Source organism: Odontesthes bonariensis, chromosome 13, assembly GCF_027942865.1.
Source record: "Odontesthes bonariensis isolate fOdoBon6 chromosome 13, fOdoBon6.hap1, whole genome shotgun sequence".
Lineage (NCBI taxonomy): Eukaryota > Metazoa > Chordata > Actinopteri > Atheriniformes > Atherinopsidae > Odontesthes > Odontesthes bonariensis.
In genome coordinates this window covers 18311647-18326841 of record NC_134518.1, presented here as the reverse complement: position 1 = coordinate 18326841, position 15195 = coordinate 18311647, and the positions used below count along the sequence as shown (strand labels likewise).

The 15195-nt window shown below is 45.2% G+C and overlaps 1 protein-coding gene across 1 annotated transcript in view; it reads right to left on the bottom strand.

Annotated features, from left to right (window-relative positions):
- The window catches only part of LOC142397703 (bifunctional heparan sulfate N-deacetylase/N-sulfotransferase 1-like), a 43390-nt gene that overhangs the window by 1927 nt on the left and 26268 nt on the right, over nucleotides 1-15195 (bottom strand). The window contains exons 2-14 of the mRNA XM_075481270.1: nucleotides 12651-13672; nucleotides 10378-10860; nucleotides 9511-9598; nucleotides 8962-9116; nucleotides 7620-7805; nucleotides 6409-6537; nucleotides 5486-5668; nucleotides 5132-5228; nucleotides 4714-4837; nucleotides 3970-4144; nucleotides 3689-3859; nucleotides 911-1020; nucleotides 70-172 (exon numbers count right to left, since the gene is read on the bottom strand). Coding sequence (XP_075337385.1) covers nucleotides 70-172; nucleotides 911-1020; nucleotides 3689-3859; nucleotides 3970-4144; nucleotides 4714-4837; nucleotides 5132-5228; nucleotides 5486-5668; nucleotides 6409-6537; nucleotides 7620-7805; nucleotides 8962-9116; nucleotides 9511-9598; nucleotides 10378-10860; nucleotides 12651-13196 — 2550 coding nt within the window. The 5' untranslated portion in view covers nucleotides 13197-13672. The remainder of the gene's footprint in view (nucleotides 1-69; nucleotides 173-910; nucleotides 1021-3688; nucleotides 3860-3969; nucleotides 4145-4713; nucleotides 4838-5131; nucleotides 5229-5485; nucleotides 5669-6408; nucleotides 6538-7619; nucleotides 7806-8961; nucleotides 9117-9510; nucleotides 9599-10377; nucleotides 10861-12650; nucleotides 13673-15195) is intronic.

Below are 15195 nucleotides of genomic sequence, written 5' to 3'. Positions count from 1 at the left end.
AAATTAGCTTTAAATGAAAAACGTATCGAAAGCAAAATAAACTCATTATGAAGAGGAGCATGATCATACCTCAGGGTCCATGTCAGGGTACCTGCGTCCTTTACTCTTTCCCAAACACTTGGTCTTTCCCCCCTCCAGAAGCTGACACCAGAAACCTTTCTTGGGGTCAAACCTGCAAGTGAGATATAAAAGAATGTGCTAAGAACTGCAAAAAAAACCCCAAAAACACTCAATTCAGAAAAAAGCTAACCAGTCCGATATATTTCCTCTCCACTTCAAATATGTTTTAGCTGGCATTTTCTTTGTTTTGTTCTCTGTTTCTATGTCGGAATATTAGATTCGCAGTTTGCCACGAGAGAGAAAATTTTCAGAGTTTCTCGGAGCTCCCCTCAAAGCTACCCCCTCCATGTCCAATAAAACCTCCATGTCCACTAGTTCACATGTCAAAAGTGAAAATACTGAACCCCCCAAACTGCACCTCAGTATATAAAATCGATGCACACTTACAAACGTACACTTAGAACATGTAAAATGTGCAGCAGGTTGAAAGTTGGGGAATGTGGCCTGTACAGTGCTGTGGGTGGTCAATATGGCGAGAAAAGCTCTAAATAAATAAAGACCATTTACACTCTTTATGAACAGAATATTGCATTCATGTCGATGGGAACTAATAAACCCGACACACTGTAACAAAAAGTCTCAAAAGCCTTTACAGGAAAACTGCTCCACAGTGGATGGTTTTTTAATGTGACAAAACAAGAAACCTGATGCTGCTTGGTGAATATAATTAAGTCCTTCACATCTAACTTTGCATTGGAAAACAGAAAACAAAGCCGCAGCGTGGATCCAGCTCTACATCGGCTTGCAAAGTTGAAACGGTCACTAAACAAAGCGACTGAGGGATACTCACGCCAAGATCTTGTGGTAATTGATGGCGTTGGCGAGGGCAAGAAACTTCTGGATTTTATCCATGATGGAGGCAGGCTCAGTCTTCAGCATCTGTCCGTCCAAAACCAACAGCTGGGCAGCGATGAGAACAGGAGAAGAACAGCCGTGCATGTAAAAGCCACAAAACAATGTTAAAATGTTAAAACAGCTAGCTTTTTAGCTTTTTCTTTTCCTGATCCACGATGCGCCCTTTGGGAAAAAAAACAAAAAACAAAAAACAAACTTCTTGAATATGTTCTCCTAAAAATATTTCTTTCGACACCGAATCAGCTTGTAGGAAGTGAGCTCATCATCACGGCATTCCACACCTTTGAAAAAGTAGGAAATGTAGACGATCCCTTTGACAAGCACACATGGCCATCATTAATATGAGACTTGATTTCCTCCCAAAGTGTGTTCTTATGCAGAGTAAATTGCTGTGTGAAGGCGCGCACACGGTGCCGCCACACTGCTTCCAATGCAGTGGAAATCGCTGTGGGTTCATATTTTTCCGTCGCGTCTTTGCACTGCACGACGTTTGATTCAGAGCCCCTACATCTGCTTCCAGGTCTCATGATGAAGAGTCCATGGGTTCTAGAGGTTTGCCGTTTTCTTTGGAAACAAATTAGTCAGATGTTTGTGCAGAGTTGCAGATGCGCCATTTCGAAATGTCTGCCAAAATTCTCTTCCACAGAACATCTGGCGCAACAAGCTACACCCTCACACAGTCTCCGGAGAATCCAGTAAGTGCGGAATGATTCTGACGTAGTCCCCGAGGGGGGCAGGAACGCCAGGTTAGGAACCAAAGATCTAATGAGTTCCAAGGTAAAAACAAAAATGACAAGCTCCTCAGTCACGTATCTTTTCAAAATGTTACCGTTCATTTTTCTTTTTGCACTCACTGCATCTAGAGGGATATTTTTCATTAGGGATATTCATTAGGGGTATAGTTGGGAAATTTGATTTATTCAAACCTGTATTGAATGTTGGAAACAAATCTACTTTTAGAACAAAAAACAGAATAGTAAGCTTCGTCTATAAATATAAATAGCTTGTTCATTGCATCAAATAGCAAAACAACGGAGTTCGTCCCTCTCTCTCTCTCTGTGTGTTAAACCGTAGAAACTGCTGACAGTTTTCCCTGGATACTGTGCAGAGCTGAGCTAATCAATAAGAATAAATCAGGAGTAAAATTAATTATATTGTCAATTATCTGTAGATTATAGGGTTCAAAACATAAATATATGCGTGCGTGACTGTCCCTGTAATATCATTTCATCGGGGGGCTGGATAGTCCAGACATTGAGTGCCTAATTGACCAAGTTGTTGAAATCTAATTGTCATTTTTGACAAGAACATGTCAAATCATTCTTTAGAATTGCCAACATTTAATACCCCTTAGAAACGCCGCAGGGTCATTTTTCTACCTCCCGCTGATGCAGCATCAACAGTGCCAGAGATGACATTTACAGAGGCACTACTTTGTTCCTTTTCAGCAGTTTTATCAAGTGTAGGTATACTAAGACTAAAACCTGCATGTAGGGACAATCTATCTTAACAATACAAACACTTTGGGCTCGGGTTGAAAATGTCAAATACTTACAGCCTGCACAGGTAGGCTGGGACCACAACAACGCGTTCAAAAAATGTTTAGAAGAAGAAATCAATAAAAAAATATTTATTAGCCAGAGATTTTGGATCACAACCAATAACACATCCGATTATTTGATAACTGACAAATAAAGGTTTTATATCGAACTTATTGAAATTGGGGGAAAACTAAGACAAAAATCAACCAAGAGTGAGCTGCAGACTTCCGAGCCAATCCCCTAAATCCATAGCAAAAAAAACAAAAAGGCTTGAGATAGATTTTGGATGACAAAAAGTCTGATTCATGCAGTAGCCCTCTCCCCACATCCAGCCCACACTGTACCTTTTCATCGAGCGCCCGCCGCTCGCTGCGAGCTGGCACTTGGTGCTTCTGGTGGTTTTTATTTTGGAACGCTTTTCTTTGACGCCACAGTTCGTGGTGTTATTTCTTCGCCTCAGCACAGCTGAAAGGCTGGGCACTTTTGTTGCTTTCATTGGGCCAGAAACACGCTCGCTGTTCAGCTGTTTACGGAGCACAAGAATGAACGCACACCTGGTCCATTCTGCCACCACTGCAGCACCAGCAGAGGACGCGTGTTCAGTACGGCCTCTTCTGCTCACAGCTCTGTCGCCTAATCAAACTAATAAAGCCGATCCATAAATGTAGAAATGGAATATCTAGCACTCGAATCAATGCACCAAATCAGCCGAGCCCTGCCGGTCATCACGCCGCAGGCTCAACCTGCCTAGCAACAGCGGTGGCTTACTGAAGCATTGCTGCGTTGTTTTCTACGGGGGTTAGAATGACCTCCTGGGCGGTTTTAGAGTGGAACAAATTTGGACAGTTTGGAGCTCCAAGGGCTTGTTTCTTTCCTTTGAGAGACTCCCAAAAGGGACCCCTCTTCCACCAAGGTCAGCTGGATTGAAAATACTCTCTGTAAGGAATATAAAAGCGAGAATAAGCCTCCCTTACCTCCGCAACAACTGGTTGCCATGAATCTCAATTATACCCCACTGGAATTCATTATCTTTCTCTCTCTCTTTTTTTTTTTAAATATCTGACCCTGAGGAGATCTGGGTTGCTGAGAAATATTCAGAGCTGGTGTTTGCTCACTGATTGCACATTGCCCACCAACTGACATACATATGAAAAAAAAAACACCCGTAATACCTGGCTGGAGTGGTAGAAATTGAGCCAGCGCTCCAGGTGGACGGCGTACCAGCCTGGCACCAGACAGCGATTCTGGAGGACCCGTAATTTGACTGGGGCGTCGCGTCCAGCAGTGATGACTTCCCGGAAGGAGTATTTCAATGCCACCGGGTCATCGTGCGCTCTTTGATGCTGTGTGAAAAAAAAAAAAAGAAAAAAAAAAGTAAGACTTGGATGGCTTAGCATGAAAGATGCAGACGTTAACTGAGGATGTGTGAAATTTAGGGCCGACCGTGACAGACCTGGTACCAAGAGTACGCTCTGTCCGCTGGGTTGATGAGGATGGTGATGATTTTAGCTTTGGGCAGGAGAGCGGCAGCCCTCTGAGCAGCCACCTCAGAGTCAAAGTAGTTGGCACTCTTCTCAAAGTAGTAGTCTGAACTGGTGTTGGAGGGAAGAGGGAAGTATTCCATATACCTAAACACACAACAAACACACACACACACAAAGAAAATCAATGCGTTACAAGCAGCCAGAGCTGCCCAAACTGGATAACTTCTCGGTTCACTGTGTGGGTGATCAACCACACAGACGCACAACAGCTTGCCACCCCACTTACAAAAAACATCTAACATTGTGTAGTTATACAACATTTGGGGAACATTCAAGTTTATTTAGTGCGGCGTTCTTTCCCAGAGCTGAGGCCAAGCACAAATGTAGCTTGAAATAAATCAAAGCAACAGGTAACGTTAAACGGCCCTTTTCTTAAAAAAACCCCAAACAAACTGGTTTTAACTGGAAAGTCCCCAACGAGGTAGTTTCATCCTGGAATTATTTGCAGTTTGGTTTTTACTCTGATGAGAAAGTCACAGCAAACGTGTCACTATTCTACCCACAACATTCAGAAACAAAGAAAAACAAAACAAGACGATAAAAAATAAATAAATAAAAAGATATGAAGATGAAATATATTCCTCATACTGTCACAGCACTCATTTACCTACTGCTGGTGCGCAGAACAATTGGGTGAGGCTGAAGCGTCTTACCAATCGATGCCTCTGTGATAGTTATGCCCGTTGAAGAACTGGATCTCCTCAAATGTCTCCTTGCTGGGGTAGTTGCTGGTCAGGTCGGGGTGCATGCCAAGAAACAGGAAGAGCGCGGTTGTCCCTGAGAAGAGAGAGAAAAAGCAAGCGGCATGGAGCTTTTTTTACATTGTACATTCATGTTAGTATGCAATATCTAAATATGTAGCATTTTACACGCGTGTTCCCTGCTCGAATATAAACTTAATCTAAAACAACAGCTTATTTCAACAAACCAAACATACTGAAAGCAGTCATAATCAAAGAAAGCTTATCAACATTATCATCACATCGTTCATGGCACGACACGTCTTTTGAATGACTAATCATTTTTATCTCCGTCCTGCAGAGGGTGTTAAAGTGCTGCATCTTATCTTACCAGTCTTCTGAGGCCCAATGACGAGCAGTTTGGGGAAGCGGTCACATGTTTTCTCCTTGGACCAGATGTCCTTGTGCCTTTTGTCCTCACAAGGATCCTGCAGCCCACCAGAAACACAGAAACAATCCTTTGTTGTCTTAAAAAGATCCTGCTCACCGTGTACAAGTCCCAGCAAGAGAGATGGCGGGCGGAATCGAAACGCTTCGCGGATGCAACAGTAAGCCCTTAGTAACGATACCCCTCAGCAGCCATTGACAAAGCATTGTACGTGCATGTGAAACAAACACATTCTCAACATATCAAGAAAAAGAAATGTAAAGAACTTCGATGTAAGAAAAAGTCTCTTCATCCCACCTGCCAGAGGGGATCTCTTTCGGATGGGAACAGGGAGAAGTACTTCTGAGCCAGCTGGATGGGCGGCAGCGTCTGCATCTTCAGGTTCGTCCACGTCTTGACAAACATCACCAGGCTTTTGAAGGTGTACAGGCCGAGGCGGTCGTTACCGTAGTTGGACAGGTGGGTCATGAAGATACTGATCTACGAATTGGAAAGAAGAAGAAGAGTAAGGTGCACTGAAGGGAGGCAAGTTCACTTAAACTTTTTTACCACCCATACTTTGTTCAAATCTTTATTTAAAAAAAAAAAAAAAAAAAAAAACGACATTCGCTGTACGACGTTAAACTAAATTGAATGTGAATGAAAGAAATGTGTGTTTTCATCATGTCACAGTAAATCAGGAGGTCTGAGAAATTCCAGTTTTTGTTGCATACTGACATTTTCTAAATTGAATTATACATTTAATTAAATCTAAAAGATGGGGAGATTAGTCCATCGTGAAAAAAAAAAAAAAGCGAGAAAGTGAATTTTCCTTTGTATTACTGTGCATTAAATTTGAACCGACTCGCAGGGAAAAATGGACACAAGAAGACAAAGATGAAACTGCAGAACCAAACGTTCCACATTTAAACAGCCGTAACGCCCCGAGTTTTTCCTTCTTTTTTTTTTTTAGCTGCAGTCTAAATAGAGGAAGATGTCAAACAAAACACGCTGACAAGTACAAGCAATTTACAACATCTTATTTGGCTCTATTAAAAGGCTCTTTCGTGGGAATGTTAAAAAAAAAAAAGAAGAGGAAGCATGACGCACACATCGCTGCGTGAGCCTGTGACAAGTCATTGTCCTGTCCCTTGTTTAAAATTCAATTTGTACCACCAACTAAATGGGTTTCCAAGTGTGCGAGACAAAAGCGGTGCTATTTGGACGAGAAGTTGACTCACAGGGTTCAGCAGAACAGTGAGGAAGAGTTCCCCTCCATTGATGAGCTTGTCCAGTTCATTCGGACTGCCTGGGTAGTCTTTATAGAAGATGGTGTGTGTGAATAGGCCGCATGTCTGCCTGGGCAACACCTGCAATACAAACAAACACACACACACACACACGCACACAAAGTCACCAACCGTAAAAGGAAAAATGAAATACATATATTTATTACAAACTTGAAAAACAGAAAGGATCACAGGAAAAGCATGCACACAACCCTCCATCAGCACTCCGCCGAGAGTGGAGCTGTCAGTACTCCAGGCTGTTGCCCCACACATTGTTTGCTCTCAATAACATTCATATTATGCAGCTCATCTAGCCAAAGTAAACCTCTTATTCACTGAGTCTATATGGAAATTCATGGAAATGCATTTACAGTTTGGAGTGTCTGGGGAACCGAATATCAATCATCAGCCGGCAGTGGAGACCGGCCATTCAGACGGCGCTATCTCAAGGACAGGAGCAGAGCTCTGAGACCACACAGAGCCGGCTGAACGCCAGCACTACAAAGGAAGTGGACTGTGGGGCCGCACTGTTTCTTATCAGCGCTGAAGGTCAACCTGGGAAAGAAATGGATAAGAATTCCTTTTTCCATATTCTGCGCCCCTGGAATCTATTCAAATTCAATTTTGCTCTTCCGGCGGTGTTATTCAGCACAGACTAAGGCTGAATAAAGTTTTTTCGGGCGTTGACATTTCAGAGATTGGTTATGTGCGTGCACTTGCTTTTGCTGTTGCCAGAGATGTCAGTCTTCGTTTTGCTGCTGAGGCCTGCGAGGCAGCACTACCCAGACAGGTGTCTCATGCAAGACTGCTTCCCTTGACTACATTATCGGTTCCCACTCCGGAGAAAAACCCAGCAGGACAGAAGAGATGCCTGCCTTTTTCAGGACATCCGTTGCCTCGACGATACGCGGTAAATTAAAATGAAATTCCGCTCGCCGTCCTCGGAGAAAAGACTAAAGAAAAGCATGTGTGTACGGACCAGAAGGTTGTGGAATACATTCAAAGGAGGATAAGATGGAGAGATGAGGCTGGATAGTGTAGGTGGGGGAATAGGCAGCGGAGAGCAGACGGCAACAGGCCAGAAGTAAGAAACTAATGAGGCTTCCTGAATGCCTGCGAGTGTAAAAAGAAAAAAAAAAAGAAAAAAAGAAAAGAGGACTTACACTAATACCGCTGTGGATGAAACCCCTCCGAAAGCGAGCAGGCTTCAGGTGTGGGTATTCCTCAGTGCTGGTGACCTTGATGCCCCACACCTTCTTCCAGGCGTCGTACAGTTGCATGTGTACAGGGTAAACGCCCGAGTGGTGAGGAGCCACCGCGTAGCCCATGTTAGTGGGGATGCCATGCTCCTGGAGGTGAAAGGAAAGGATTTAAACAAGGGCACGAGTCCTCAACATCTGTCAAGTGCTTTGGATGCTAAATTAGAATCCTTTTTTTTTTCCTCCCTCTCTCTCTCCTCCTGAAACCACTGGTGGATTCTGACATTCCTCAGCTAGATTCACTCCACCTAAATAAGCACATGAGATTCACAGGAAAAAACAAACAAACAAACATTCAACTCATCTAATTGCTCGCAGGTTTTTTTTTGTCGTTTTATTTAATCTTTTGATCAGGGCTGCATCGGGGGACAATTATTTGTGGATCTACAGAGCTCGGAGAAGTGACTGAATGTCAATACCGTGTCAAACAGCCATGGCTGTCAACCTGACTGAATCCATTTTAACCCTGTCAAAGTGTCACTGTCCTTACGTCAGTGTGAGAAGAACTAAGAAAAACCAAGAAAAATACTGATGCACAAAGAATCATTATTTATCAGTTCATTATTATTAGTTAAACAGGACATGCTGTGCTTTTCGAACAGACAATGCTTCAGAACTTGTCCTCTTTTACATGATGAGTCTTTGTATAGTGGCTACTCTGGCAAACCTGGGGGGGTTAAAGAGACCAGTCAGGAGTAATCAGTATAATATGGGCTTTTTGATGCTTGTGCAAACCTAACAATGAAAATGTCACATTTCCACAGGCTACTGATAAACTTGATGCCCTTTAAACAATGTCGTCATCTTGCGTCGGTCTTCGCTTCCTTTACAATGTATGAAAGACGACCAGAAAAAATTGTTTTCCGTTTACGCTCGAGTATTTATCGCCAATAAACAGTGTCATTAAAACGACAGCGTCAATAGCAAAGGACCATCTAATTTCAGTATTAATACCACATCATTACCAGGAATAACAGTTTTTCGGTCTTTCATTGACAATGCAATGAGACGCAAGACATGACCTTTGAAATCTATTTAGAACCTCTAATCCTCACCATGACGACTCCTTCTACTGTTCATCTGCTGTGGTAGGGATATCTGGTTTACAGGTCAAATCTCTTCATTAGATAACATCCAATGAAAAGCTTGCACATCCTAATTCGTAAAACTTACAGAAGATGGAAACAGTAAGATGGGAGTGCTCACTGGAAGCTGCGATGTGACCCCTTTACCCCCGATGACTCACCATAGCAAATTTCTTGTTGAGCAACATCTGCTCGGCCAGCACGGACTGGTTGTGGAATAGATGGGGCTGCATGTGGCTCCACATGTGAGGAAACCACCAGAAATCCTTCACATAGGAAAGCAGCAGGTCATCCCCTTTGTCCTCCTCATCGGACCCTGGATATGACGGAGGACAATCAGATGGGAGGGAAAGAGGAGAGTGAAGCAAACCAGATGGGTTGATGGGGAAGGGGGAGTTTGATGGGGAAGAGGGAGGGGGGTGTAAGAGGAAATTGAAGAGATAAAAATGGAGAAAGACAGAGGAGAGGCAAACGTAAAACGGAACCGGTGACAAAGAGAGGAAATGAAAGTCAGCGAAGCAAAGGGGGAGAAAGTTCAAGTAGTTGAGTGAGGCATGTGAAAAATGAGTAACGGAATAAAAACACAGTCGGGGAATGGCGGGGAAGAAAAGAAGAGGTGAAATCAACTTTAAAGAGTCTCAAAGTGTTTTTCAGCCTGGTGCATGCGCCTCTCTCTGCCCGAGCTGACGGCAACAGAAGCCGCGTCTTACCAGCGTGGAAGAATTTCCCTGAGAAGCCCAGATTGAAGGTGAAGTTGGGCACGTGGGTGCGCAGCTCCCTCTGCGTCTCCAGCAGGGCCTGAAACGGTGCGAGGGAAGAAGAATGAGTCAACAGGTGACGCGCTCAAACCGGTGCGGCATGAGATGACGAGGAAACGTGAACGCGCGGACCGCCGCGTGCCCACATGCATCTTTCATTTAGCGAGTTTCTCTCAGTCAACATAGAACATCCACTCCCAGCCTGCCTCGCTCCTCTCCTCCATTCCGTTTGATATTTTGCTCTCCTCTGATTTGGGTGTTTGTTTCATTTGATCTCCATGACTGAATGAGACTCCCTGCACTCTCTCACACACACACACACAACCCCTCGCTCTCAGATTTCTCCATCTTGTCAAAAGTGTGATTTGTTTCTAGAAGCTTGCTGTTGGGCTGCCAGCGAGGAGGGCTTGATGTCTCTTCCATAACTTTTTATTTTACCCTTTCTCATACCCAGTGCCTCCACATGCGAGTCTGCTCTGAGCGGACCCAAGCGAGCAGCTTTTCAACATTCTTTGTATGTCTCTGGGCCCCTGAAATATTCATCGCAGTGGCGTTTCGGTGACAGTGTGAGCGGTGGGGCCTGTCAGCTTTGAGCAGCCTACTGGGACGAATGCATTCTAAAGGAGAAGAGGAGCGAGAAGAAGGGGTTTCTGCGTGACTGGCAGAGAGGATAGCACACGCCATGTGTGAGGGCGTTGGTTTTTCCTCTTTCTTTTAATGATAGAAAAGGGTATTGAAAACATTGGTCGATAAACAGACTAGTGGTTTCCATTTCTATTCTGATATTTCTTTTATTCTGGAACACGTGCGCAAACTCACCTTCACGTCGGGCACCTTCATTCGGGTGCCCTCTTTGCCAACAAAGATGTCATCAATATCCACTAGGATGTAGCGCTCCAGGGACAACGAGAGCCTTTTCCCGGTGAGGAAGGCCACCGCGTCCACAAACACCAACTTGTGCAGCCAGAAGCCCAGATTGTTGCCAAACAGGACCCGCTGGATGCCGTCGTGAAGCCCCAGGTCCTGCACCACCGACGGGAGCATAGCAGCGTTCTGCCCGATCGATGCCACACTCTCAGCCGACTGGGTCTTGGCCAGCAACACGGGCTCGTATGTAGAGTGGTTGGACTGAAACACGGTCCAGTCGTCGCCCGGGAGAGGACCTGGCAGGGGCTGCCCGGCTCGAGTGATGAAGAGAAGTGGGGACTTGGGGTTGACCGTGCAGTCCTTCAGACCCAAGTTGGAGTGAAGAAAGAGGGGGAAGCCTTTGAGCTGTGCACTGAGCAGACTGTTTTCATTGGCCTGATCAACACAGAGAGAAATGACACAGATTCATCAGACACCACAGTGATGAATACTGTAATGCTTTGGATATAATTCCCCAATTTCTCCAGTCATGTGTGAAATAAGGAACGTCGGGTCTACTCAGATGTGAAGGCGTGACGCAGCTCCTTCCCGCTAAGCTCAATCTGCTGTGCTCTGAGTTTACAGCCTTATATAAAAAATAAAAAAATAAACTCCTGCAGAGACTGAGGGTTATCATTGCAGCTTCCCCGACCGAACTTGTTGTTCTCCGATTCTCGCCTTTTTTCTTTTTTTTTTTCCTTCTTTGCACTTCGGCACTTTGAATTTTACCACCTCGTGTGGCGACGGCATTATAAGCATGACGCAGAAATGGATTGTCAGGTGGCTCCAAATGACTTCTGTTCATCCACTGCAACTGGCAGATTAGAGCCTGACAGATGTTGAATTTTTTAAATTTTCACAATATTCAAAAGCTTAAAAAAAAAGAAAAAAAACCCACGATTTTTATTTCAGACCAGTTTGAATATTGGCTCTTTTTCCACACTGGTTGGAGTCCCACTGCTGTGGGGGTAAGTATGAGATTCGCTGCAAAAAACCCAACCGATTTCATTTGAATTTTATTCTTGCCTTTGATTTACGACTGATGAACACACTCAATGTGTGGAAAAAGTCTTTTGAAGACCCAGAGTTCTAACTTCATAATAAACCTTTAGAAAGCACTAATAGCAGAAACCCAAATAGATGTAGACGGGTTCTGCAGAGTTAATGTTACATAAAGACTGCACGAGTCAATTATAGAAATGGAGCAGAAGGAAAATTCCCTCCATCTTACAGCTGGAGTCTCTTCGACCCTTTATAGAAATAACACATCTGTCACTGCAGCGGACCTCTGAAACGCAGAGTGAGATTCTAACAAAATTGGTTTGAGTCGACAACTAATCTGTTAAATCAATGAGTAGCATAGAAGGATCTGATCCAAAGTCCGTCAAAATAAACATATCTGATACGCAACCTTTCACTCCGGTTAATAAAAAACTAACTGTTGCCCAGGGATGTGCTTAAGACAACCTTTTAAATCATACTTGCACCTGTGAAGCCGTTTCTAAATGACCTTGAAAATATCTTGTCACCCACCAGCTAACGTAAAGATAACGACGGGCCAGAACTGCGTGAAACTGTGTCGCATCAAGTTCCACCAAACACAGCAACGCTGCTGTGTGACGGGAGCCATTGGGATGCACATCCTTGTTCTCCTTCCTTCTCTCTCAATAGGTAGTAAATCCCACCAGGCTAACCTTCATCTACACCACCCTGCAGCGCCAGCCATGCCTCCACACTTTCATTTCTATATTCTCTCCATGGTTGAGATACGGTGATTAAAACCATAAGACCTGAAAACTGGCCTCGGGCAACAGGGGGGGCCTTCAGGGACAACTGACAGAGAGAAGGAGAGGAGGAATGAGAGACAGAACTTGAGAAAGAGGAGGAGGACTGAAAAACTAGAGAGACTAAGACAAAAGCAGAGAAAACATTTGAAAAAAAGGAAATTAACAGACTCTAGAAGAGTTGAGGAGCCCAGATTGAAGAACAAAAGAGGAAAACAGACATAAAAGGAACAGAAGTGAAACATAAGAGTGCGGAGGTACTGAGTGACATTAAACCAGGCATGTGTTTCCAACTCTGTAAATCCCATCTCCTTAGAGACGGGGGAGCCAGATGGACAGGGCAGAAGGTGTGAGTGAGAGGAGGGAGGGAGGGAGGCACAGGGAGTGTGGTGTTGTCCTAACCTTGAAGAAGCCAATGATGCCCACTCCATACTCCACACAGTATTTGTCCAGCAGCTCGCGGTTCCAGGCATCCAAGTTGACATACTTGAGAATGTTCTCGTAAATCACGAGTGTGAAACGCCCCCTCTCTTTGTCTGTTAGTGTGGGCATGTCCCCTTTGCCGGGAGAGATCTCAGTCCGGTACCTGAACCGGCCAGACTCCAGGATGGCCACGATCTCCTGCCCCAGTTGAGAATACTGGCTTTCCACAAACACCAGAACCACAGGATCTGTCCTGGCCCCAGTGGGATCCAACCCGGGGCCCCCTGAGACGCTCCGCAAAGGCAGCAGCCGGGACGGAGTGACCCTCGGGTCGTACGAGTCGGCGGATGCTCCCTCGGCTCCGGACACGCCCCCTCCTGACGGCTCCGGCTCCCTCTTGACGCCATAGAGGAAGTAGGAGAAGATGAAGACGCTGACGGTGCAGAAGAGGAAGAGGAGGAGCAGGGAGGTCTGCAGTGGGAGGAGGCGGACCAGCCGACGGAGGTGTGTCACGCATCCCAGCATCGTCTCTCGCCGCACCGCTCCGCCCCACCGGCCCAACAACACGCCTTGGGGACGGTCTCTCTCGGTGTGGGTGGAAAAGAGCGCGTAGGAATTATTCACAACAAAGTCGCCGTTGTTATGGAGCTAAATACAAACAGCATCAACGTAGCAGCTGCAGCAGCTACTGGAGAAAGTAATGAGACGGTCATGTCGGCGCTCCCTCATGTTGCAGCACTGCTTATGTCACCATGGCAGAGAAATGGGGGGCCTTGGACCGCTGGTACACGCTTGTGCCCCGGAGGGAGGGCTGGCAGACCGAGTCACTGAGTGAGAGAGATGATGGAAGACTCCATCACCTGTCCATCACGCAAACCTATCAACCATATCCATTCTCGAGTCTGTCCCCGTCGTTTGATTGGAGAATAATCTCTTTGAGGAAGGCAAGGCCACACAGGTCATCTCAGCAGCACCATTCCCCCAGAATCAAACCTCCTGACCTGTCAGAGCAGAAAGAAAGAGAAAACCCAGGTTGAAAATATATAGCAGCATGGCATCGGCTCCTACAGACAAACAGGGCATATTGTATTCATTTGATGTGTGGGTTAAGCAGTGTGTGGGAGATTTGTGTAACTGCTGGTGCTAACAATCCAAAAGTTCACTATAAAGCAGTCCTTGCAGTCACCTACTCAAAGTAAGAGCTGCCAATTTCCCCCTACACACACACACGCACCTAATCTCTGCCTGCAAACTAAAACACACATACATTTTTTTTCTTTAAAAAAATTAAAAAAATAAATAAATAAATCCCTTATTCAAGCAGCCTCCTCACAATCAATGGGCAGCATGTGAGTGACAACAAAGCTCTAGGGCAAGCCAAGTCCAGATTCAGTCCGGAGGAACAGTGGGACTTCATACAAGTGAAGCCATCACCCGCGGGTACCCTTACCTTCCATTTTCCCTAAAAAACCCTCACAGCGGCGAGACAAAACAAACTCATGGAAGGAAAAGCAATTCAAGAGCAGAGGCGTGGGCAACAGTGAAAGACGAGCATGGCAACAATAGGAACCTTTCCTCTCTGAGAATATCTCTAAGCGCAATATGCATATCCGTACCCTCTGGAGACCTAACATAATATTCCAGCCCTTTAGTCTATTTCCATCAAGCCAAGTGTGAAAGGACCAGGATGCAGCATGAGAAGGGTGTGAGCTAGGCACTTACGAAAACATCTTTTCTCCATTTAGAGTGCTGGTGAGAGAAATGAGACGGCATCATTACCTTTGCATGGAAATCCTCTGACCATTAGGCTGGAGAGCGATCGCGGAGCGCAGATTTTTTTTTCTTTATAAAGCCCTGGGCACCACATTAGAGAAAAATCCTTCTCAACACAAAAGGCATTTGACACTGACCACCTAACTCATCAAGACTCGGACACAAATGGGCATAGAATAGATGTAATAATGCCATTCAGAGGTTTGCTAGCTGCACCATAAGCCGAGGTTTAATTAAAGGTGAAAAACATTACAACACAAGAGTGGTCATGATGCCTTCAGCATAACAGAATATGTTAAAGATAATCCTCTGATTACTGAAGTGATCACTCACCAAGACACAGTGTGACAGAGAGGGGGGGTTAAAAAAAAAAAATAAGTAAATCAGGCTCCGAGTATCCCTTTAATGTAATCAAGGCCATCATTCTGGCAAATATCTCTGCACCCTCCACCCTTCAAGCTAAGATTAAGGACGCCTTTAATCTCCCCACGAGTGCCGAGGTGGAAATGGCACTTCTTTTTCCTCTGAGTCGTGTCCAACTTTCTTCTTCGCAGTGATGCAGAGCGTAATGTAAAGACAGGCCGTGAAAACACAGTGGGCGTTCCGAGAATGTATCACAGCAGAGCAGACAAAAACCAACAGCCCCAGCCGCGTCGCCATCCCCCCGGGTACCCTGTTTGTTCATTTCGGAGGGAGCCGGGGTTCGTGCCACGGCATATCAAAGCATGATTAGCCACAGGAAGTGACTCCC